Raw genomic sequence first — 25,694 nt, forward strand, 5'->3', positions numbered from 1 at the left:
TAATATTTAAGCGAAATATTTAATTCTATTATTATTATCTGAACGCATGGACAAAACATTATATCGTATCCTTCTGTAAAATGCCATAGCTTAAAGTAAATAGTTTTTTGTGCTTAACATCAAATTAGGCGAAAATATATATATACAAAATAATATATGTAGATATATACACAAAAATATAGTATGTTCTCTAATTTGCTACAATTTATTTTGTTATCCTCCTCCATTATTAGTAAAAAGAAAAAAAATCATAATATTTATTTATTTAAGTTATAGTAAGTACATACTTGTTGTTTAGGTAGGTTTATATAATAATTATGTTATTTTTTGTTTGCTTTTGTTTTGTATTTATTTAATGTATTTGGAGGATCTACAGCTGTAATCTTAAATAGTCACATCACACATTACCTAATACAATTTATCAAAATATTTTAAGGCATTGGCCACAAAAATATAAAGCAAATATCCTTTGCATGTCTATACAAAATATTTTTTGGCATCAGTTTAATGTGTTATAAATTACTCCGAAATTTTCTTAACCTTTATAATTACTGTACAAAGTATTATGTCCAAAATTGCAAAGCAAATAATCTTTAAAAATATAATACAAATCTCGAAATATACCATTTTATTTACTAGGAAAGGCGGCGAAGATCAAAAAATACATAGAAATATATAACCCTCCATAGATTTATATCATGCTGTCTTTTTGGAAAAAATATAGTTTAGATTGGGTAAGCACGTTTCATTTATTTCATAGCATATTTTGATTTACTAGATAGGTAATAAGATAACATCGTACCAACTTGTTTAAAAGTTTTGCAGAATCTCGAGATACGCGGACGGAAACAGTGGGATACTTACAATGGATTCAGATTCTCTTTTTACTTTTGAAAGCGAAAATTAGAAGGAGTTCCAGTTGATAATAGTAATATTAAACACGTACGAGCTAAACATCAATGGTTTATATGGTTATATTTAGGTTTCTAACACCAATTCTGTAGATTTAGGGATGAAATATTTATAAGCTTTTAATTTATGCACATATATAGGTAGTGTAATCGACAGGATATGAGTTTACAACTCTTGAGTTTCGCGGATGGAAGTAATGGCTCGCTGGGGGGAGCTGGTGCTAACCGCCTGGTGCATGATGTGCACCCTTACATCACTGGTCCCTTGTCTATACTCCCTTCGGTGGCGGCTCGCGAGCGGTCCTGACAGTGTGCTCTTACAGCAGCAATAGTTAAATAGGTGAGCGAAGGCGCGGCGGAAGTTTCGGTTCAGGATACCATACATAAAGCTCGTAAACACCGAACGACCGACGCCAACCCAAACACTATTGTAGTACTTAGCGTTGCTCACGACCCGTAAATCAATGGAAGCGATCAAATACGGCATCCAGGCCGAGAAAAATAGTATGTATGCAATAATATTTAACATAGCGATAGAGCTGTCGCGTCCGTAAGCAAGGGAGCGCTTGTAACTTATTTGTTGCCTAGCGCGACGGCGGACTCCGAAGTACGATGAGATCAGACAGTATATGGTGCAAACGGATGGTAGAACGTGAAATAGTCCGGTTGAAAACACTCTGAAGTAGCTGTTGCCGAGGTGGACGCGCTTACAATAGTCGTAGTCGAGGTCCAAGTACACGCCAATGGCACCGAGTGTGAAGCTCAAGAGAAAAATAAACACCGCAATGAAAGCGGTGTTGCAGGCGACCAGCTTATCGTACGCAGCCTGGGAGCAGCACAGCCTCAGATAGTCTTCAACTGCCACGCACTGCAAAATGACAAATTACTGAAAACACCTCACCTTTGAGAAGACATTATTCCACTCGCACTGTGGGCTATTTGCATCGTACTCAGTACTGTAGAGTGTAGTGTATTAAAATAGACTTACCAAAAAGAATAGGCTGTAGCAGTATGTTGCAGAAACGGTAATGAACTGTTGTGCGTTGCAAACATACTGGTTGTCCCACTCTCCCGATAGAAGTACCACGGCCGATATCGGCATCACGCAAGCAGTAATACACAAATCTGCCATGCCGACGCAAGCGAGAAAGACGATGCCTACGACAAATAATTCAATATAATATGCTAATCACTTGCGATTGCGATTAATAGGGCGCGTTGCTACTGGCCTGATCCGAGGCAATTCTTAAAGATTTACACAAATATAATATATTACCAACTTAAAAATGTTACATTTCCGGATTCCTGTTTTTTTTTATTTTATTTGAATAATTCTTATTTGCTCACGTCCTGCTATCCTGGCAGTGCAAACTGCAAATACAAAGTTATGCCAAAGGATGCAGATTTTAATTACAATTTATGATGTCCAACTGTAACGTAATTTTCTGTTTATTTATTCAGAAATATAAATAATATGTAAAATATGTTGAAAAATATCTAAGTCCCATATAAAAAAGGGAAATAACTGTTCTACTTATGCTGGTAACTGGTGTAGGCTCAAGTTATCATGTTGTAGGTAAATAGCAATGCAATCACATTGATTATTATGATTTAAAGTACATATATATTTTAATTCGCAAAATTGCAACGCAAACTGTGCTGCAGCCTTTATAGGTAATTTAAATAAAAACATGTTAAAAAATCTAAAAAATAATAAATGATATAATTATAGTAATGAAATATAAATAAACATTTTATGTATTTCATTACAAAATATTATAACGTTCAATTAATTATATCCTAAATTAATCATAACAAGATTTCCCTTCGCCAAATTTGAAAACCATCGCTAGTACAGAAATAAAGGAGCTTAGATAATAATAATAAAATAAATATAGTTAAAAAAGAACTAAAAAAACACGCTTTAATAATAAATAATAATGTTGCCCCCTTGTTGCCATTCTCGGTAACCTTTTTGGGAGCCCATCGACCGAACTGGCGAGTCACCGTCTGCCATTATTTTCAATTTTTAATATTGAAAAGGCAGACGTCCATAGTCCCCATAGAACCAATATACCAGTCCATCTAACACCCCCTTCCATAACCCAGTTTTGTTCATTTCCATTTTTCTGCAATAGTCCTACATCGGCCGCGGACTGCCCAGGGCTGTATCTCTATAGTGCAGTCATGGGCAGGCTGCGGCTGGTGTCCCACAACACATTAAATTCTCTAAAGGGCCTCTGCGTGTTGGACCTGTGTAAGCCTTCCAAAGGACCGGGTATCTTCCTTCTGGTGGTACCCGTGTATTATGGAGATAAACAATAATAATAAACACTTTATTGCACACACAAAACAAAACAAAATCAAACAAAAATTATACACAAACAATGGAGCGGTACAAATAGGCGGCCTTATCGCTAAGAAGCGATATCTTCCAGGCAACCTTAGGATTTAGGAAAAGTTTGAAGAAAAATGAACAATTGGATAGTAGAAGGAGCATAGCGAAGCATTATAAAAGGTGCAGATAAAAGTAGGAAATAGATACATAAATACAAATATTAATACATATATATATGTACATAGCGAATAAAGAAAAACAAGAAAAAAAAAACAGGATAAAAGCTTTAATAAGAAACTTATCAAATTGTATTGTCACCCATCCTTGATAAGTTAACAAAGTTTGAATGAAATCTGTCCGTTTAATGTGGGTCAAAATCCATACTAATATTATAAATGCGAAAGTAACTCTGTCTGTCTGTCTGTTACTCAATCACGCCTAAACTACTGAACCAATTTGCATGAAATTTGGTATGGAGATATTTTGATACCCGAGAAAGGACATAGGCTACCTTTTATTGCGAAATATGTGCCACGGGCGAAGCCGGGGCGGACCTCTAGTCTAGTATAAAGGAGTGGAAGAGTCAAGTCGGTTACATACAAACGTACATGCATACAAACACAGGTGAAACTAATACAAGCGTGTTACAGATAACAAAGCGATTTACATACCGACTCTTCTGAGACTGTACTCGACGAAGAAGGAAGCCACGAAGAAGCCATTGAGGATGGTCCCGATGGTAGACAGCAAGACCATGAATATCAGTCGGCCCACCTTGGGCCATTCCCCGCTGAGGGTCACCGGAGAGTATTCGGTGACCGCTGAAATTGATGTTCTATTGAGCATGCCCACCCCATGCATGGGGCGAATCTTACCTGTTAAAAAATATCAATAGGTATATATCCCATAGAAAAATACTTTCAAGGCCGCGTCATAGCCCCCCCTCCCTCTTTTCCCCTATCTTCACCCTTCCCCCGCACCATGGACAAACGTATGTCACTTTGTCTAGCACCACATTTTATTAACACGTTTCTCACGAATTTATTATTTTTTAAACACCGCGGAAGCAATTAAACTAACATTACTTTTCAATAATAACGTAAGTAAATACGTAAATGATTGAATATCACTACATAGTATAAAACAAAGTCGCTTTCTCTGTCCCTATGTCCCTATGTCCCTTTGTACGCTTAAATCTTTGAAACTACGCAACGGATTTTGATGCGGTTTTTTTAATAGATAGAGTGATTCAAGAGGAAGGTTTATATGTATAATAACATCCATTAAATAGCGGAGAATTACTGTTTTTTTTGAGGTTTCTAATGTGATGTCGTAAAAAATTACATTTTTTCCGCTTACATTGCAAACGCAGGCTGAACCCTACGAGTTTTATCAAAATAATATACTAAGTATTATCATAGACTAATATATTCTATTAGTCCATGGTATTATACACATTGAAAAGGTCTACAGAAAAATCCGCGATGGTATATGTCTATCTCTTATGGATAACCCACAATAACTTTTTTTTGTCATTTACTTTTTACGACAAATAATGGCTAATTTTCGAAGCGATTTTAACCAATACAGCATTAATCCTTAACCAATTAAATACCTTGAATACATTGTTCATTTAATATAGATCCATATGGCCCTTTACACCGTATGATTTAAGTGAATATTTTCGAAGATAATACAGATTTAAAAATTGCGGGACGTAGCGTTTGCGGCGGCACCGGACCGGCTATATATTTATACCCGTGCGAAGCCGGAGCGGGCCGCTATGTTTTTATATACAACGTTCACAGTTTTTCTGTAGTGTATTTCTATTTAGTATCAGCATTGCACCCGTGCGAAGCCGGGGCGGGTCGCTAGTTATATATAATTGATTGAATTTTCAATATAATAAATCACAATACAAGATTTAGAAATAACAATCACTTTAACAATAAAACGATTTAAACTTAGAGAAAAGTTTTTCGCGAAACGCCTTAAAAAACTCTCGCGTTGTTTATCGATCCGAAAATTTACAAATACGACAGTAAAAATCGAGAAATTGATGATCACTCTACTTACATATTATGTGGGTACTTTTTTCAACTACTTGCGGACAGATTGACGCCCCCATGGCTCGAGTACGTGCGATCCTAGTGATGCGTTTTTGAAAATGAGCGGAGCCTAGTCGAAGCCGTACGCAGGGACTGCATCTCCCGCTGCCCATATTGTGTTTAAACATTGCAATTCAAGGTCGCGCAGCTCTACCTCAGGAAACTATCAGCCCTGTGTAAATTATTTTACGACATAACTCCGTCGAACGCGGACCTAACGAGCCATTATTTTCGTAAATCGTAAAAAGCGCGAGTTCATAAGAAAAGCACACCCCATCGCAACTGTGTCTTCGTTGAGTGAAATAAAGGTAAGTGCTTAGTTAACACAATATATTAATATTTATTTATTTATTTATTTATTTATTCATTTATTCAGGAAAACATTTACAATTCTTAAATACTAGACAGTTAAAAAGAAGAAAAAAAAAAACAAAATACACTTAAAATCTAAAATTAAATTAAACAAAAATGAAAAATGAATATGATAATTATTTGTGTTTGTTACATAGGTGGTTGATATTTGCGTCATGGCGCCCCGATCGGTTGATTTTTCCGCTTCATTTCCTTTTGATTTACAAAGACGGTATAATAGATTGTGTGAAAATATAATAATTATAACAAAAAACACGCTTAAAGTACGGGTAAAAAATATTTGTGAATGGAAAATTGTCTGTTTAAAAAGAGTTCACTAATTAATGTTCCATTAGCAAAATATTTATAAATAGAGCACCCCACGCTATTCCAATTAAATTATTCGGATTAAAAAGGATAAAAATTATGTTTTTTCAAGTCCAAAAATATTAATAGCTAATAAAAATCTATCTTTTAATTTTTATAAAACTTTAGGTTAGGCTTGATTAAAATATGAAAGAACATGTACACAAATAATATTTAATATAGGTACTATAGGTACTAGTCAGTAGTTACAGTTAATTTTAACATAAAACAGGTGTTTCGTATTTCACTTATATCTCGAAAAATATTCATATTTAAGAAATCTAAGAAAAATAATATCAAAGAGGAGGATATTTTTGATGGAATACCCAAATACCGGAATTCCAGGTCTTATATCGATAGTTTTAATTTAAAGTTGCAGATAGGACCTCGCAGTTTGTGGGGTGTGCCGTTAGTTAGCAAAGCAAGCATGTACCTACGTGACATATTAATATAATTTAAAGATGTTTATTTTTTAATTTAATAACTTGACTATAATTAATTACTTGAAAATTTTAAGCTATCTATACTAATAATAATAAATATAGTATGTAGGATAAAAAAAAACCACAAACGTTTGAATTGAATCTATGCGTTTAACTTAAAAATGGGTGAAAATCGAGTCGAAAGCGGTCGTTTACATGCTTAATTAATTAAAAAAGAGTCAGTAGGTTTTTGTTTTGACATTGTGTTATTGTTCTAATGTATGTAACAATTAAACTACTGGACCGATTCCAATAATACTTTCACTGTTAGAAGCTATATTATCATACTTAGTAACATAGGCTATATTATAATTAAAAAAAATTTTTTTGTCCTACAGAAATGGATGTTATCTACATTCGAAAATTTCAACCAATACCAACCAATATTTGCCGATCAGTCATTATTTGGTTTGCGCTGCGAAAACCATTAACCAAAATCTATCGAAGTGGCCTACAAAATTTTGTAGTCCATTCGTGGATTTTTGAAGAAAAGTATGACATATTATAAGACGCGTATAAAATCTTCTCAACTATTTATTAATAGCAAATACCTATATAGAAATCTCTATTTCTTATTTAGGGTTCCGTACCGAAAGGGTAAAACGGGACTAGTAGGATATTAGGTTATCATAATCTGTTCAAATTTCTAGAAAAAAAAGGTGGATTAACTGCGCTTAAATTTCTCTTATAAATATTCGAGTCGGACTTGCCGTTTAGAAATTATGATTGGTATGATTAAAACATCTGAGTTAGAAAAAACATTTTGAAATTAAATAAAATGAAACATGTTTATTACGGACACATAAAAAAATACAATGAAAAAGAAACAAGTAGGTAGTTACTTATGTATTCCACAATTATAGGCCTGCCACTCAGTGCAATACACTGATTTTTAGTGGTTTTGAAGAAACTTCTACGCTTACTCTTACCACTAAAACGGTTTAAATGAAATCTTGATAAAGATATAGTTTGAGAGCCAGAAAAAATATAGTTTTTTTACTGAAAATTCCCTCGGGTACTATGCGATTGAAGTCGCGATGACTGATAAACCTTCTCAAAGAAAAGTTTGGTCTCTACAAATACTAATTTACGTAAGTACCTACGATAAATAATAATAGTAGGTACCTACTGCCCGGGCACGGATAGAGCAAGTAGTAATGTAGTACATATCATATGTATGTTTGGAAGATTTAAGTCGATGGAATGTCGCCTAAAGATTTTTTGGCCTGATTTATATATTTAAAAGAAATATATTAAAAATCCGTCATTTCCTAGGATATATTCGTATAAGATCATTTATAAATAGCTTCGGAATTATATATATACATTTCCTAGCTTTAACAATCACTTTAACTGTATCGATTTGATTAAGTTGTGTAAAGATTTAAGATTTTTAACTTTCTAATCGATCTCTGTATTTTTGCGATTATACAAAGATTTTCGGGCGTCCCGATTTTATTGAATACTAGCGGTCCGCCCCGGCTTTGCCCGTGGTACATATTTACGTTTTCTCTACATAAGAACCATCCTCGTACTTCAAGAATTATAATAAAAAAAAATGTTGTGTGGTTTTATGAAACCACGGTAAAAGTGAAACTGTTCGAACGGTTCCGAACACTGCTTTGTGTAGCGCATGTCGCGTGACGGTCGGCTGCCGAGTAGGTATACCTACTCGGCAGCCGCGATACACGCGACATGCGCTACACAGACCAAAAAGTTTGAGATGATGTAATAAAAGTTTCACTTTAAAAAGAATTATCGAAATCGGTTCTCCCGTTCACGCGTGATGCCGTGACCAAGGAAAACGGGTTTCATTTTTAATATATATGACACTTTTAAAAATTCGTTATATCTTTTGAATGGAATATCCAATTTTTTTAATTTAAAAAGTATTTTGCTGGTATTGAAACAGTCTATAATAAAACATCATTAATGGGATAAGGATTAATACACAGGATTATGTATATGTGTATGGATAACATGGTTTGATTACTGTCGGCACTTCTATTTACTTTGAAAACGTAAAAAAGTTGACATATGGTATCGCGGACTTTCTTGTAGTATATTGATCCATTCTATAATACCGTAGAACATTTTTTTGTTCTATCTTCAATAGATTCCGCAGAGCACGCGATGACAGAATTTTTATTATGGAATTTTTCACACCTTGGTTATATTATTGTATTTTTGGTACGGATCTCTAATTTTTTAGAAAATGCAATATAGCCCCTATGTTGCTCAGTGAAGATGCAGCTTTCTTAAGGTGAAAGAATTTTTGAAATCGGAATTTTTGAAATTTTTGAAATCGGCACTACTGGTAGTTTATGCGTGAAAACGATACATACATAGTACATACATACATAATTACAAACCTTTCCTCTTTATAATATTAGTATAGATACCAGGTACGTAAAGCTGGCGATGAAAAATTAGCGAAATTAAAAAAAAACAACAACAGAATTTGTTGCTTATTTGTTGCTAATTAGTTGCTATAATGACGATTTTGTTGCTCAACCCGTTCGCTAAAAATCAGCAACAGTTCTAGCTTAACGTTAAGGTAGCGTGAAGAAATCAGAAAAAGGGATGGATCGGTGCAAAAATGCAGGTGAATTTGTTGCTAATTTGTTGCTGCATAAAAACAGTGAAAATTTTGATTTTTTTTCATTTGTTGTCGATTTTCGGTAGTGAAACATAAAAAAAAAAATTGTTGCTCCTCACATCGTTCACTGGCACAGTGTACAGAGCCAGCAACAAAATATAAACCGGAAGTAGAGTTAATTTTGAAACCGGTTTGCTAGAAATTCGTCCACGCCAGCTTAACTGTCAATTTTCGGTAGTTAAACATAAAAAAAATGTTGTGTGGTTTTATGAAACCACGGTAAAAGTGAAACTTTCCGAACACTGCGTTTACGTAACTTTCTTTCGATCTCCGCCAAAATTGCGTTAGCTCAATCCCTTCTGCTCCCCTTCCTTGACTACGCCGACTCCTCATTTCCTGATCTTTTTGAGTACCAGCTAGACATCCTTGAGAGGCTGCAAAATTTCTGCATAAGATTTATTTTCGGCTTGCGTAAATTTGATCATGTCTCGGAATACCGCAAAAAACTCAATTGGCTTCCCATCCGTCTTCGCCGGGATGCCCACATCCTTCAGCTTCTGTACTGTGTTCTGTTCGACCCTAAAACGCCTAGTTATCTAAAAAAGCAGTTTAATTACCTTAGTGCAAATAGCTTAATCTCTCTTCGCTCATCTAACCTTCTACTTCTTTCCACACCAGCTCATCGTACCTACTAATTTCTACAGCTCTTCATTCACTGTTTGCGCTATTCAGCTTTGGAACGCTTTGCCGGAATCGATCAGACGTGCAAAAACTATCAAGAGCTTTAAAGTGCTCGTTAAAAATCATTTCCTATCATTATAATGTGTTGCTTATCATAATATTTATTAATGAGTAGTATATTATTAACTAGAGATCTCCTTTTAGTACTTTTATATGTAGTGTATGTAGTTTATGTATACTTATAGGTACTTTTGTTTGTAGTGTATGTAGTTTATGTATATTATTGTATATAATATGTATATTAAATGTGTATTTTTAAAATATGTATTATCTATACTACCCATTTTATAGCACTAGTATATAATTAAGTACCTATGTATTACTTATTTCTATTCTCGTTATTTATTTTGTGCCTTCGCGTTCACGTTCAACATTCCGTGCCAACAGGGTTGCCTGGAAGAGATTGCTTTAAACTTTAAAGCAATAAGGCCGCCTTTTCGTACATATGTGCCTTCGTGTTGGTTTCTTTTGTTTTGAATTAAGTATTGTATCTTGTCTGTCTGGTATATATGTACAATAAAGTATAAATAAATAAATAAATAAATAAAATAAAAAGTCATACCTAATTCTGTGCACCACCTACGCTGATTTCAAAAGCTAAAAATGAAAACACATACCAGGCTCTATAATCTATTGAGTAAAATAAGTCTATAGGTTATAATTTAAAAATAATTTGGAAAATCCAAAAGTGCACGCCTCATAATTTTTTTTTTAATAAATATTTATTAATTATTATTTTTGTTTATTTAATAACAATTAAACCACATCGAATCAGACCCTGAAAAATGAAAATCCTGAGCCTGATCAGACCCTGAAATTCCTGAGCATACTCAAGCGTAAGAGAAAAAAAAAGACTCGATTAGTAAAGTATTTCGGTCGCTATCGTGTTAACAAGAAAAAGGATCCGCACATACAGACACACGGACGTCCAAGACAGAACTTTTTTAAACTGTTTTTTAACTAGTTTAAATAACAAAAATGACATCAAAAATATCATGAACGTTAAAAATAGTGTTTTTTCTTAATATGTGTGTGTATGTATTATCTTACAAGTGCAATGTATGATACATAAAGACATTTTAAGTTTGAAAAATCAGATGTTTTGCGCGAAGTGACAGTAGTACCCACCTCAACGCTTCGCTTATGAGGCGTGCAATAGATATTGAAATAATAGATACTACATTATTTATTGAATTGCTCATTATATACCAACAAATACCTAGTTTAAAACAATATACGTACTTATAATAAAACAGTAGCAAGACTCTCTATTGAAGTTAGATTATCTTTTTCATTTAGTTTGAGTGCCTAACTTGAGCACACTGAAACCGTGGCTTTTAATGAAATCTAATTTATGGGCCCAAACCCAGTACGACTTAGAAAAGGAAGATCGCGGACTACGATTGCTTACATATTTTTTCCTAGAAATATATATTACATAAATTATTCCGTAAAATTTGAAGGCGTACAGCTTTTTTTTACAACAGTTTTATTATTTAAGTACTTACAACAGTATCAGTGTGAAATCCATATTATATAAATTGAAACACGAAAGCCTGTCCCTTTGAGCGTACGGCTCATTTTAATCTGGCCTACGTACAGCGGTATAGGCAAATGACATGAAGGTAACTCTTTTGTCAGTTTGTATATATTATGCATTATACCATTGTTTCTGTCTATCTTTTATTTCTGTCGATTAATATAAATAATATTAATACTTATGTATATTGTTGTGCGTTTTCATTTTTGTAATAGAATAGGTTATTTCTTGGCTTAATATTTTAATTATGTGCTAAAAAGAAACCTTATTTAGTACTATTTACACAATAATATTATGTTATGCTCAAAAAACGAAACGCGTAATGAAGGGAAAAATAGTTCAAAACCCGTCGTGGTCACAGTAAAAGATTTACGAAGCGAAATTCATGTTGTGGCCCTAATGAAAACACTGAGCACTATTGATTCGACAAAATATATTGTAATATTTGCCACCGATTCAAAATGCGGCATAGAAACTCTACAGAGAAGAGACGACGGGAAACTCTGTACTTAGATGCTATTTTAGAAACATCACAATAATGATGCCAAGGAACCTTCCTCTTTGCATAAGCTTTAAAATTCATTGATTTACCTCTTCCATATACGTTTATTCATTAATTCCATAGTATAATCTGGTAACCATTTTTAAAACAAATTTTAATTTTAGTCATACTGAACTCTTTAATACAATGAGGAAGTTTATTAAAAAAACGTACCTATACATTGACCCATTAATTATTTTTTTACTTCAGAAAACCGGAAAACAGGCATTTGAATTTTTTTGTTGTTTGACAATTTAAATTTATATCAAGTTCAAAACGCGTCATGAATTTTCTACATCGCTACAAAGCGTCTTGGTCGAATAGCTGTGACCGTTTTCATAAGGTTTTCATAAGCGCCATAACACAAAATTTGTGGTGGATAAATTTAACTGTAACCACTACGCCTTGTGAGCTAATTTTTACTTCAACAATAAAAATAATAATCACATAATATGCCTGTCGCCATATAAATTTAAACTTCCTTATACAAAATTAAAATTATAACTGCTACATTTCGCTGCACATTTCGCTTTAACTCTAATTACATCCGTTCGCTATGTTTTTCGTAGGCAACATATTGGCCGGATATTGATCCGACCAATATGTTCTAACTGAATGTAAATAAAAGTACAATACATATTTGCTTTTGGATTTTCCCGAATTTAATTGCACATTATCGTCAAACTAAATTTAGAATGCTATTACGTTATGAATACCTGGAAAACTTGTTAAATGTTGAATAAATGAAAACACGAATTTAACAGAAATTTGTATTTCGTTTACTATATTCCCATACACGAAATAATTTAAATATGTTATACGTATGTTTCAATTTTAATAAATTTTACGTAATAATATCTTATATATAAAATTCTCGTGTCACAATGTTAGTCTGCATACTCCTCCGAAACGGGTGGACCGATTCTCATGAAATTTTCTGTGCATATCGGGTAAGTCTGAGAATCGGCCAACATCTATTTTTCATATGTACCACGGGCGAAGCCGGGGCGGACCGCTAGTTTTAAAATAATAGTTGCTAAGAGTGGGTTGACCAAATCGTTGAGGCTTTTGAGTAAATATTTAAACTTATTATTTATTTGAAGTTGGAGGTTCTAGGCTACGCAAGAATGCTTTTTTTATGAAACATACCTACAGACTAAAAGTTACTTAAGTTAGGTAAACTAATACGATTAAAAAAATCCTGTGATACTTAAGACTATTAGAAAGTTCAAGTTTTGTTAGCCATTTATAATCTATAATATAAAAATGAATCCCAAAATGTGTTGGTAAGCGCATAACTTGAGAACGGCTGAACCGATTTCGATAATTCTTTTTTTATTATATTCCTTGAAGTACGAGGATGGTTCTTATGTAGAGAAAACGTAAATATGTACCACGGGCGAAGCCGGGGCGGACCGCTAGTATGTATATAAAAATGAATCGCAAAATGTGTTGGTAAGCGCATAACTCGAGAACGGCTGAACCGATTTCGATAATTCTTTTTTTATTATATTCCTTGAAGTACGAGGATGGTTCTTATGTAGAGAAAACGTAAACATGTACCACGGGCGAAGCCGGGGCGGACCGCTAGTCTTATATATAAAAATGAATCGCAAAATGTGTTGGTAAGCGCATAACTCGAGAACGGTTGAACCGATTTCGATAATTCTTTTTTTATTATATTCCTTGAAGTACGATGATGATTTTTATGTAGAGAAAACGTAAACATGTACCACGGGCGAAGCCGGGGCGGACCGCTAGTAAGGAATATTTATAATAATCAAAGTACAGAAACTTACCGTGCCTGTCGCCTCCTTACCAAGGAAAAGTTTTATAATATAAATATATAATTAAACTTACAATGCTACATTTAAATTAATTCTATATTCTTCAAAAACTTTTCAACCCTTTGCTTTTGCGACTTATAAAATTTTTAACTTTGAACAAACATCATATCGATCGGGGAGACAGAGCTAAGAGGATTTGCTTGCATTAGGAACAGGGGGCGAATAAATAAATACGCTACAAATAGATGTCAAAAATATGAGCTTAATAACAAAAGATAAGAGGAAACTTCTGTCGAAACATGGTATTTTAATACCAATAAGTAACATGTTTTAGGGTTAAATGTAGTATTTATCCAAGTACTTTAGAATAGTGCTTTAGAACGGAAATTCTTTAATTATACCGAGGCGTCACGCAAGAAATAAATTTCGTCCATTCCATGTCCATTCACAATTTGGTGCACCGTGACACGTAGGTAGATGCAATGTCTTGTGACACTTTACATGTAAATAACTGTTAAATAACAACTAGCAACAAGTAAATGCTAGGCACATAATAAATACGTATCACTCTATTATCTATATAGGTAACATGAAATGAAATAATATATAATTATTTGTCCATTTATTTCTTACAATTAATGTACGACAGTGGGTCCCAAACTAAGTGAAATACTTGTGCCCTGAGACCTTGAAAAAAATAAAATGGTACACCTGACACCTCATAATCTTTTTGATTTGCAAAAACAATATAACCTATAACTAAGATAAACGTGGAAATGAATATAATACGGCCAAGGAAACCTACTAAAGTATTAATAATAAAGCAGAACTGCTTCTACTTGAATTATCATTTTAATTCTCCAAGAATGAAAAACTAAGTTTACAATACCCGGGAAATAGTAATCGGTAACCCGTAGAAATGAATAAAGAGGAATATCATATTACTTTAGATTTATACGTCATTTTTATATAGCCATTAAATGGATCACCAATTTCTCAACATACAACAAGTTTAGAACTAAAACTAAAAAGCGATTATTTTAAATATATTAAGTACTTACCGTATGCTCCACAATGATGAAATATTATTTAAAAGTAAACGTTGTGCGGTACGTTGCTTTCAAACAATATCTTCGTATCCTAATTAAAGCACCTATGGGAAGAAAAACACAATTAAAATCTTACAGTCAGTAAGTTATTTTGTCTCTGCTGTTGGGTTTGTCAGTGCAACTCCATTAAGTTTAGATCTTTTTGAAACAAGACACATGATTTATCAAAGGAATACATAGAAACCTCCACTTTTTATCTAGTTATAATCTATTTACACTATCCAAAAATAGCTTAAAAAATATTGATGCTCATTATAAGTCACGTGTAGGTTGTGATAAACAACGTTAGATGAATTCTGATGCCTGAAGCGATTGTTTTCGAACCGCAGTAAAATGAACTAAACTGCATTAACAAGCCCTAACTTCACTAGCCGTTGATTTCATCGACCGCTTTTAGGTTAAACCCACGGGTATTGGTAATGGATATATTTTGTACTGTCGTGTGATTCATAAAAATCTTTATTGTATAGGACGAAGTCCCTCTTCTAGGTACATTCCCGAAGTATAATTAGATTGACGTCTTATAATATAAACGTGGTTTGGATGCCTATCATTTTTCGTAATTTCTTGTACCTTATTTCACACCAAGCCTTCATTGAAATATATTTACTTAGTAAGTTAGTAATTATAAAAAATTATTTGTTATAATTATTTAGATACAATAACTATATAGTGAAGGTTGACAATAGGGATGTCGATTCTTTCCAAAAAAGATCGATTTTTAAATCGATTCGAATCGTTACTTGATAAATCGATTCATAAAAAAATCGAGGTCTAAAAAATCGATTTCTAAAAAATCGATTTTTTTCAAATTTGTATTTACAATGTAAATATAAATCCATTTTATGAAAAACAAGAATGGTACCATAATAAACAATCTCTGGGATCACTTATCAGTAAAATCAGGAATTTTTTAGTTCAGGGAATTAGTTACAATTATTTTTATTACCATGTCAAAATATCAGATCACATATAAAAGAAGATATTTATTTTCTAAATGTATTTGCTACATTAAAAATTTAAGAGAGTAGATAACATAGCTTATAGTTCCCAACAATTTGTCAAGTCTACTGGTATCCAAGCGGTTCCGCTCATCACTTGCGATGTTGCTGGCAATCGAAAAAAGGCGCTCACAGGGAACAGATGATCCTACGATACTCGTAAACATCACGGCTATTGAGTGAACATGGTGATAAATAGAGTTTGTTTGTTCTTGCCAATAAAGCATGTATATATCCGTAATATTGTGAGTACATTCAGCTAATTCTAAATATATTTTTTTTTTACCATAAAAGAAAAATCGAAAGTCGATTTTCAAGGGTAAAATATCGATTCACTGAATCGATTCAGTACGACATATCGATTTAAAAAATCGATTTATTTGGTCCGAAAAATCGATTCTCCGATTAATCGATTTGAGATCGACATCCCTAGTTGACAATCTCCTTACCACCACTAGCGCCATCTAGCGAAAAGCAACTTTTCTTGGAAAGTAAAGTCTCTGTTCTGGGCGAACTGCCTATATACATATAGCTTCATCTGTATATATTTATTTGTATGTAACCGATATGTTTGTATATAACCAAAATAATTCAGTGAAATACAAGAAAATGACATACCTATTATAAAATATATTGGCAATCATAAGACCCGTCAGTAGCTACTTCCAAAAGTAAAGATATACCTACTGAAGGCGGTAGGAAAAAAAAAATTTATAGCTAAATAAATTCCATGAATATAGACACCCTACTTTTATTTTTGGATTTTAATTATTGAAAAATTTCGGTTACATAGAAATTCAGTTCAATTAACAGCCGTCAATACCTACGTTTATAATAAAAACAATTTCGAGAAAATTTAATCAAAATATGTATTACGTAGGTGTCCATTTTGACAAGGCATTTTAAATAAATAATTATCTTTCTGTAAAATATGTGAGAATTTATTCAAGGTGCAAATTGGGTTCATTATTTCCTCTCAAGAGATAATTCGTCAGAAGCATCAGAGTATAGTATTATAAAGCCTCGTGAACGTCAGCTGGCGCTCGGCTGGGGGGGTGAGCGGTTGTAGCCTCCCACGCACGTAGGAAAAAAAAATACATTCATTCATTTCCTCTCAGCTAAAAATTTGTCAAATTGTAGCTAACCCAATATCTCAACGAAAAAAAATAATCAGCTGGTTACAACGTGGTGTATTATACGTCAGCTGGTGTCTCGAACATGAAAAAAGAACAATTATTTTCCGTGATTTCCTCTCAAACAAAAATTTACCTGATGATAGCTTATATGTAACTGTGGATAAATATATAAGTCAGCTGGCTGTATCTTGGTGGAAAAACCGTCAGCTGATACTTTGAAAGTTATTACATAGGAGTTAGACAGAAGCATCTATTGCCAATTTATATGCATCAGCTGACTAGGTTTTCCTCAACTTATTGCTAGCTGATTTTTTAACCGACTTCAAAAAAAAGGAGGAGGTTATCATTTCGACCGGTATGTTTTTTTTTATGTATGTTCACCGATTACTCCGAGGTTTCTGAAACGATTGACGTGATTTTTTTTTTTGTTTGATGCGGAATGGTGTCGAATTGGTCCCATAAAAATTCGGATTCGGATTTATTCGGATAGGCCCAGTAGTTTTTATTTTATGAGCATTTTTGTCTAATCTCGATGACTTAATTGAAATGAAGCAAGTAAAGTTGATTCACTTCCTGGTAACCGATTGAGCAGAAATTTTGTATACGTATGTAAATTGGATAGCGATGAAACATTATCATGATATTATAGAGCTGATTTGATGATGGAATCGGAAGGTGGCCATAGGAACTCGGTAATATATTGACTCAACTTTAGGTATCGAGTTTGGGCTCGTTGGATTCGTGTTGAAAAATACACTAAAAAGTATTAAATAAAAATAACTACGTTAATCATTGATCTTTTTTAGACGATTAAATCCGTACATATGGCAAACAAACTCTTCATTTAACATTTATTAACATTTACGAGAAATTATTTCAATCTGACTTTATGTTGACGTCCTGCAAAACTTACATCGTTGGTATATAACGACTCTGATAATGAATCGGAAAGAGAGGAAAGTGACTCAAGCCAGAGCGAAAACGAATAAATCATATTGTTCTCATTATCATTTTTTATCAAGTTTATATAATAAATATTATTTATCGAGTAACTAGTTCATTTATTGCTAATTGATTATTTAATTATTTAAATATATAAAATTATTTGATTACATACTTATTCGTTTCAAAAATATTGATACTGAATGTTTATTTCAACTTAACTCTTATATTGAAGCGCAATGTCGAATAATTAAAGATACGTCATTTCCTCTCAGATGAAAATTTGTGAGCTGATTGTTAATATACTGATGCGATAAATAAAAAAAATCAGCTAGCAATAAGTTGAGGAAAACCTAGTCAGCTGATGCATATAAATTGGCAATAGATGCTTCTGTCTAACTCCTATGTAATAACTTTCAAAGTATCAGCTGACGGTTTTTCCACCAAGATACAGCCAGCTGACTTATATATTTATCCACAGTTACATATAAGCTATCATCAGGTAAATTTTTGTTTGAGAGGAAATCACGGAAAATAATTGTTCTTTTTTCATGTTCGAGACACCAGCTGACGTACAATACACCACGTTGTAACCAGCTGATTATTTTTTTTCGTTGAGATATTGGGTTAGCTACAATTTGACAAATTTTTAGCTGAGAGGAAATGACTGAATATATTTTTTTTTCCTACGTGCGTGGGAGGCTACAGCCGCTCATCCCCCCAACCGAGCTCCAGCTGACGTTCACGAGGCTTCATAATACTATACTTTGATGCATTTTACAAATTACCGCTTGAGAGGAACTTGGTCATAAAATCTGCTGCTGGCTCCCTAACCATGAGTTCGGTTGCACCTCCTATATATAATATAGTACAGGACTCGAATATTCGTTATAAGTAATTTAATTTGAATAATACTTACGAACACGAGTTGATATTTGTTGAACAATTTGATTGATTATAAGTGGCAGGTTTACGTGTGCCTATTTCTTGAATAAATTTAAATATGATTATAGGAATATTATGAGCAATTGACTCATTTTATAACTAGGGTGATTTCGTAAGTTTTATGTGAAATTAATGATTTTAATTGCTTATATTTTGTCAATTGCTCATCATATTCCTATAATCATATTTAAATTTATTCAAGAAATAGGCACACGTAAACCTGCCACTTCTAATCAATCAAATTGTTCAACAAATATCAACTCGTGTTCGTAAGTATTATTCAAATTACATTATAACGAATATTCGAGTCCTGTACTATGATATATATATAGGAGGTGCAACCGAACTCAGACTTCAGAGCAGTAATGCAAGGGGTGGAAGTGGGAGTGGGTGGCTGCAGTAAACTATAAATCGTAAGGTACAGACATGAGCGGCAATGATCATACGAATGAAATTATTATTCTCTTATCTATTAGCTTTTGGTGAGTTGAAACAATGATTTTGTTTAATTTAAACATTATTTACCTATATGTTTTAGGTAAAAACTACCGACGACTATACGTTTTTAAACTGATAATAATGTATTAAACATAAATTATATGTATATTTACGTAAACTTCGGTAATATTTATTTTTACCGACAAGTACATTTTATTGCTTAAGTATATAAAAAAATATTAAAAACCACTTACCTCGATTGCAATTTTTCACTAAATTCATGCGGAGATAATAAACAAACCGCGATGACATAAATCCAATCAATTCGTATAAAAATATATTTATAAAATCACTAAACGTCCAATAAGACACCACAAAAATATTTATCATGCAATATATTATTAAATGTTATCAAAAATTTGTGCGTTAACATTGGAGCCTGCATTGATAATTATTATACTTCTACCGACTTCTAAAAATGTAAATAGACATAATTTATGAAGTTTTGCGTGATTGTTAGCGCCTACTGTATTTGTGAAGGTTAAGTCTGTACTGAGAAACGTTGTCACTTTCATGGGGTATCAGATCGAAATAAGAGGGACACAGACAAAAGACTTGTTAGGCAAAACATAAAAACCAACTTTTTTTAGAGTAGCTGTTTATTGTTAGGGCGTGGTGGGTGAGTGCATGGTGTGGGTATGAAGCTGCGCCCCTGCCTTGGAAAAATTTCTGCGCAGCGATTAAGACGATCTTCACGGCGGGTTTGGCGACAGTCAGCCGGCCAAATGACGTTATCAAGTTAATAATGACAACTACATACTTATTTACATTTATGAACTTTTTAAATAATTTTAAATCACGATTCTCTTAAGACTTGCATCCAATCGGCCAGTCGCAATATATGAAATGAAAAATATTATAAATGAAAAATAGCTTTGTATATTTTAGTGTCAGAACTTATTCTTCACCGAATCATGAATGTCACAAATAGGTAACGGTATTAGAAAGGTATTAGAGGAACATTATTAATTATGCATGTATCCCCTTTACGTATCGGCGCGCTATTACCATATATCTACAAACACTCAAATACCAATATGTACCCATTCAGTTTCAAAATAAATATTTTGCTATGGTTTTACGACTGTAGTACGTATTGTAGTAGTATAAGTAACATGCGTGGAGAGCTAATTATTATAATTTCCCATGTCTCCAACTATATTTGTACTGAATTTCATCCTAATCGGTCGAGTGGTTTAGGTGAGCAGAAGAGATCGACGGACAGAGTAAATTTCTCATTTATAATATGTACTATAGTTGTAGATTTTGTGCTTTGAAAATTATGAATGCGATACGTGGAATTTCGTTTTCAATTTTACGAAGAAAAGCTGCATAGGTAATTTCTAGACATATAATATTACTAGCGATCCGCCCCGGCTTCGCCCGTGGTACCTACATGTTTAAACTATCCTATCTCTCAAGTTGGATCGAACTGCACATGGTGTGCGAATTTTATTATAATCGGTTAAGTGGTTTAGGAGTCCATTGAGGACAAACATTGTGACACGAGATTTATATATATTACTAGTGGTCCGCCCCGGCTTCGCCCGTGGTACCTACATATTTAAACTATCCTATCTCTCAAGTTAGATCGAACTGCACATGGTGTGCGAATTTTATTATAATCGGTTAAGTGGTTTAGGAGTCTATTGAGGACAAACATTGTGACACGAGATTTATATATATTATAAGATAAGATAAGATAAGAAGATGTGCATTTATATTATGAGTTGATAATATAAACTTGGAGTAGATAAATGATTTAGCCTGAAACATTATATTAACAATACCGACCGAGCTTTATATTTCTTTATTCATAATATTGGACGTCAATCAATTTCATTTAAGTAAACAATTAATAGTGCATTCAATTACCTACGATTTAGATTGTACTGATAGTCTCAGAACCAAACCTGTCACAGTTACCTATATTATAATATTTGATAAAGTAGTGTACTACGAAATTGCATTAAGTATACTATATTATAGCTGTAGCTGTCCCAAACACGAATGTAGACACCTGGATTCCTGAGACGATCCATATGAAATTCCACAATCTCAAGGTGATATGTAACTTTATACTGAATTACAGAAAGCGTACCACTTATGTGTTATGTCATGTTGCAAATATAATATATAAAAGAAACCTCCGAAAATCAGTTTATCATCAGTAGGAATTAACTTACACCTTGTCGAATGACATTTTTAATAAAATAGACGTGTTGTTTTTGTGGAACTAAATATTTGCGTTGATGGCCGTTTGGAAATTAAATTTGTCAATATTATGTACGGGATTTGGATGTTGTTTTTCGGCACTGTAGGCTGTAGCTGATTTTCGTAGAAATGCTATTTCAAATAATTTAGTTGTCACAGGTTAAGGTAGCAGGTATTTTACTCGGAAACTGGAAAATGGAATATGGAGGATAGTTGGAATTTTATTAAAAAATATGTAATACAGTAGCACCTCTATAAGTCGAATATCAAGGGACACGCCAAAAAATTCGAGTTATAGAGTTTTCAACTTATGGAGAATTTCGACTTAGGCGGATTTTGATTCGACATATAGAGTTTGAGGTTTATTCTTATAAATTTTGACTTAGAGAGGTAAAATAAATTAAAATTCAACTTGCAGAGGTCACAAACATGTTTTTATTTATTATAAATCAACATTATTTCAAATCATTTTAAAATAAAAAATATGGCTTTAAAAGTTCTCTAGCATTTTATAATCTATAAAGAGCAGAAAATTCTTCTTTTTCAAAGATACTGGTTTGCTTTATAAAATTTCGTAAGGTATTCAATGCGGTTCTTGCCTCTTTAATGGAAACCCATGGAGCGCATGTACTATTCACATCTTCTATGTCATCTTAATCATTAGTATCGGTTTTCTGAGCTACTGAATCGATAATTTCGTCATCAGATACTTAACGCAAACACGTGTTTCGTGAGTCATAAATTAATATAATTATCGTATACTCCTAAAATGTTTTCTAAGAAACAATAGTGTACTTGCACTGTCGGCAAATTCTTAAAGTCGGTAACTTATTTTTGTTCGAACAATAGAGGTAATAAATTCCAAATCATCAAGTTATAAAGGTTGTAAAATAAAACGTTGCTATGTTCGAGATACAGAGGTCAAATTTGATTTTTCGAGGTATAGAGGGAAAATATGTACCAAAATGGCTTGGAGGGACTTGGTGATTATTTCGACTAACAGAGGGACAAATTTCAAGTAATAGAGGTTTTCGGGTTTGAAGGGAAGGGAACAAGACATTTTTTCGAGATTTGGAGGTTTTTGACTTATCGAGGTTCGACTTAACGAGGTGCTACTGTATAAGTAATAGGTATATTGTTACACGTGCTCTGAAAATACATATTATGAAAAATTATATTTATACGGTCCTTTCGGGAAACATTCAATGACGATTTTATCATGTAGAAATAAAGTATAGTAGACGATATGCGACAAGATAATATTATTTTAATTCTTTCTAGATACCTACCAGTATCAAAAAATTATGAATTTAATATGAATAAAAAATATATAATATGAATAAAAATTATAAATTATGAATATAAGTAATTGAAATATTTAGTAGCTTTTATTGCTAATAATTAGGCTAAGCAATTAGGTATATATGTATCTTATCTATGACGCTTTTACGTATATATCTAACTTAAAATATGTTAAAGGTAGGTATGTAATGTTATTTTTAAATGAGGCTTTGATTATCGTTCCTAGCTAAGCGATACATTATAATATTTTTACACCACATAAAATCATGCTCGACAGAAAAATAAAATACTTGCGCTACTCCTCGCACTGTTCTAGAATGAGCTTGAACATAATTTTCAATTTTATTTTAATGTAAACTCTTTTGAAATTGATTATTATGAGATTCATATGTACAGAAATGACAATTCTTATTATTCCTTTTCTTTTATCCTTAGATTTTTATCTTACTCGTAAAGAATCGAACAGATATGAACACTAAACGATGATTCATGATGATGCTGGCACCGTAATCCAGAAAGACGACATGTAGAGACCATTATGCCTGGTGTCAGCCTCACGCATACATTAAACTAATATGTAGGTAGGTACGAGACAGTGCGTACTTAAGAGTCCTTATCGATTTTAGAGTGATTTTGACTTGTTTCTGTAATTCTTTAGAAGCTCGTTTAACAAAACTAAATTAGTAACAACGTGTGATGATATCTTAAATTAAAGATTCATTCAATATGTAAAATATGTTCGAGACAATTTATTGATATTCAATGTCCAGTTTGTTTAATAGCCAATAACCTGAGGCGTGTTTCAATTTTTTCCATGCGGGACGTTCGTGTCTTTGTATTTTACACGGAATTTAATAGAAGAAGTTTTCTTATAAAATATACAACAGTAAAGTCACTGAGACATCCTAAAATATGTTCGAGGCAATTTAAGTACTTTTATTGAAAAATTCAAAGAAAATCTAAGTTAAAATAGCCTTACTTTGATTAAATTTTATGCGTATATGGCGTCGAATTTCTAGTTCTTACAACAGAGTTAAAAAAAAATAAAAATACACACTAAATGATAGGTTAATGCTTAAAAGTTTGCAATAAAAAAAATACATCTTATATGTTTTATGAAAGAAATGGAATAATTTAAAGTTCTCTAGAATTTTCGATTATATACGGGAGCGCAAACGTTGTTACGGCAGATCTATGTAATCGAATATTCTAGAGAATTTTAAATTATACCATTACTTTCATAAAACCTATGTTATTAACCTATGTTGTTAGTTAGTTTTTTAAACGAGCTCCTAAAGAATTAAAGAAACAAGTCAAAATCACTCTTAAAATCGATACGGCCCCTTAACGGTTTTCGAAACATACAACAATTTCTCCGTAGTTATCCTACCTATCAAAAAATGTGAATTTACTCAGATTGATTTTGAATATCAGTAGGTACCTACGTTTATTTTCAAGTATAAGTACAATTCATTGATATTATCCTTCATATATATAAATTTAATGAAGGGGTATCTACCTATAATATTATATTTCATTCTTACTTCTACATACTTAACTATAGGTAATAAATAATAATATGATAAATTCTAAAATAAATTCGCCTGTTAGTTGTTTACGCTTTTGCGTCTGAACCACTGAATTTTGATTTATTCATACATGTGACAGGAACCTTGTAACGAAGGTTACTTGGAATATTGTTTGTTGTGAAAAATCAAACCCGAACGGAGAAACAAGGGATAAAATTTCATCGCTTGTTTCTCCGTTCGGGTTTGATGGTATGAGGTGTGAGTTGCTATGGTTCTCGGCGTGTTCTCGGCCCTTTTACGTGAACTGCATACGAATGAAGGCAGTGGACGGAAAGATAATACCAGATAATTTTACGTCCTATATATCTTTGTTTGGAACTGTTTTTCTCACTACAGCTACAGTATTATTTACAATTTACAATCCTATTAACTCTTATTGTGGTGGTATAGGTTTTTCCTAGGTACGTAGGTACATAAATAAAATGAAAAGTACCTACTAGATAGGGAATATACATTTTTTATTGGTCGGATATTTGTTTTTTATTGGAAATAACTAATAAGCGTCTTATATTATTTTTGGTTCTATTAATTTTACATTAATTAGTAATGACTGTCGTGTTGGTTTCCGAAGACCACTCCAACTACAGACGTAGGAACTAGGAAGTAGATAATATGTAAATAAAACGGTATTGGTGAGAATTATTAAATAAAAGAATTTCTTGTATTTAGGTACCGAGTTACATTCATGAAACAGTACTAAAGCTCTAGGCCTACATCATACCTACCTACTCAGTCATTTGTACGATAATATAATACAATGATATTACTTCAATATAGGTAAGTACATATTTCGTAAAAGTTTGATTTTGTGATCATTATGTTTTTGCCATGTTGGGTTGAGAGTTCGCATTCTTCCCGTCGTCCTCACTCCTCCTGCGTGGTATTGCCTTCTTCAAAATTGGACAGTTGTCAAAATTCTTTTCTCTCTAGCCCACTATAAATTAACAAAAAATATTGAAATTAAAAAAAAGAAAAGATAAATGCTTCTCAAATAATATAATATAATGATGGGGTGCTTTGATGTTAAATATAATTATGTTAATCATATTAATATATAACTTGTAACAATATTCCCACAATTAAACCGATTAGGTTTTCAGAAAATTCATTATTTCGCCTATGTAACTAACTAAAATAACTATAATAATAATTAATAATTAGTAAAAAAGCTTAAAATTGTAATATTAATTAATG

The 25,694-nt window shown here is 32.7% G+C and overlaps 1 protein-coding gene and 1 long non-coding RNA gene across 2 annotated transcripts in view; one reads left to right on the top strand and one right to left on the bottom strand.

Annotated features, from left to right (window-relative positions):
- Positions 1-25,694, top strand: part of LOC149491209 (uncharacterized) — a 445,824-nt gene that overhangs the window by 32,426 nt on the left and 387,704 nt on the right. The gene's annotated exons all lie outside the window — the stretch shown is intronic.
- LOC149491210 (type-1 angiotensin II receptor A-like) lies at positions 694-19,838 on the bottom strand. Its single transcript, XM_089712347.1, has 5 exons — positions 19,590-19,838; positions 14,826-14,917; positions 3,921-4,124; positions 1,900-2,069; positions 694-1,779 (listed from the first exon to the last, which is right to left on the bottom strand). Exons 3-5 carry the CDS (start codon positions 4,108-4,110, stop codon positions 1,078-1,080), a joined length of 1,062 nt encoding a protein of 353 aa, XP_089568473.1. The 5' UTR covers positions 4,111-4,124; positions 14,826-14,917; positions 19,590-19,838; the 3' UTR covers positions 694-1,077.

The sequence above is a fragment of the Colias philodice genome, chromosome 1, assembly GCF_061535455.1.
Source record: "Colias philodice isolate Cphi_HAF_F1 chromosome 1, ilColPhil1 Martin Lab GWU primary, whole genome shotgun sequence".
Taxonomy (NCBI): Eukaryota; Metazoa; Arthropoda; class Insecta; order Lepidoptera; family Pieridae; genus Colias; species Colias philodice.

Excerpts from the sequence above, each read along its gene's own strand:
- LOC149491210 (XM_089712347.1), bottom strand. The coding sequence starts at position 4,110 with ATGCATGGGGTGGGCATGCTCAATAGAACATCAATTTCAGCGGTCACC. Across the intron at positions 2,070-3,920 it reads GTACAGTCTCAGAAGAGTCG|GCATCGTCTTTCTCGCTTGC; the intron begins GTATGTAAATCG and ends TATTTGTCGTAG. Across the intron at positions 1,780-1,899 it reads GCTACAGCCTATTCTTTTTG|TGCGTGGCAGTTGAAGACTA; the intron begins GTAAGTCTATTT and ends GTCATTTTGCAG.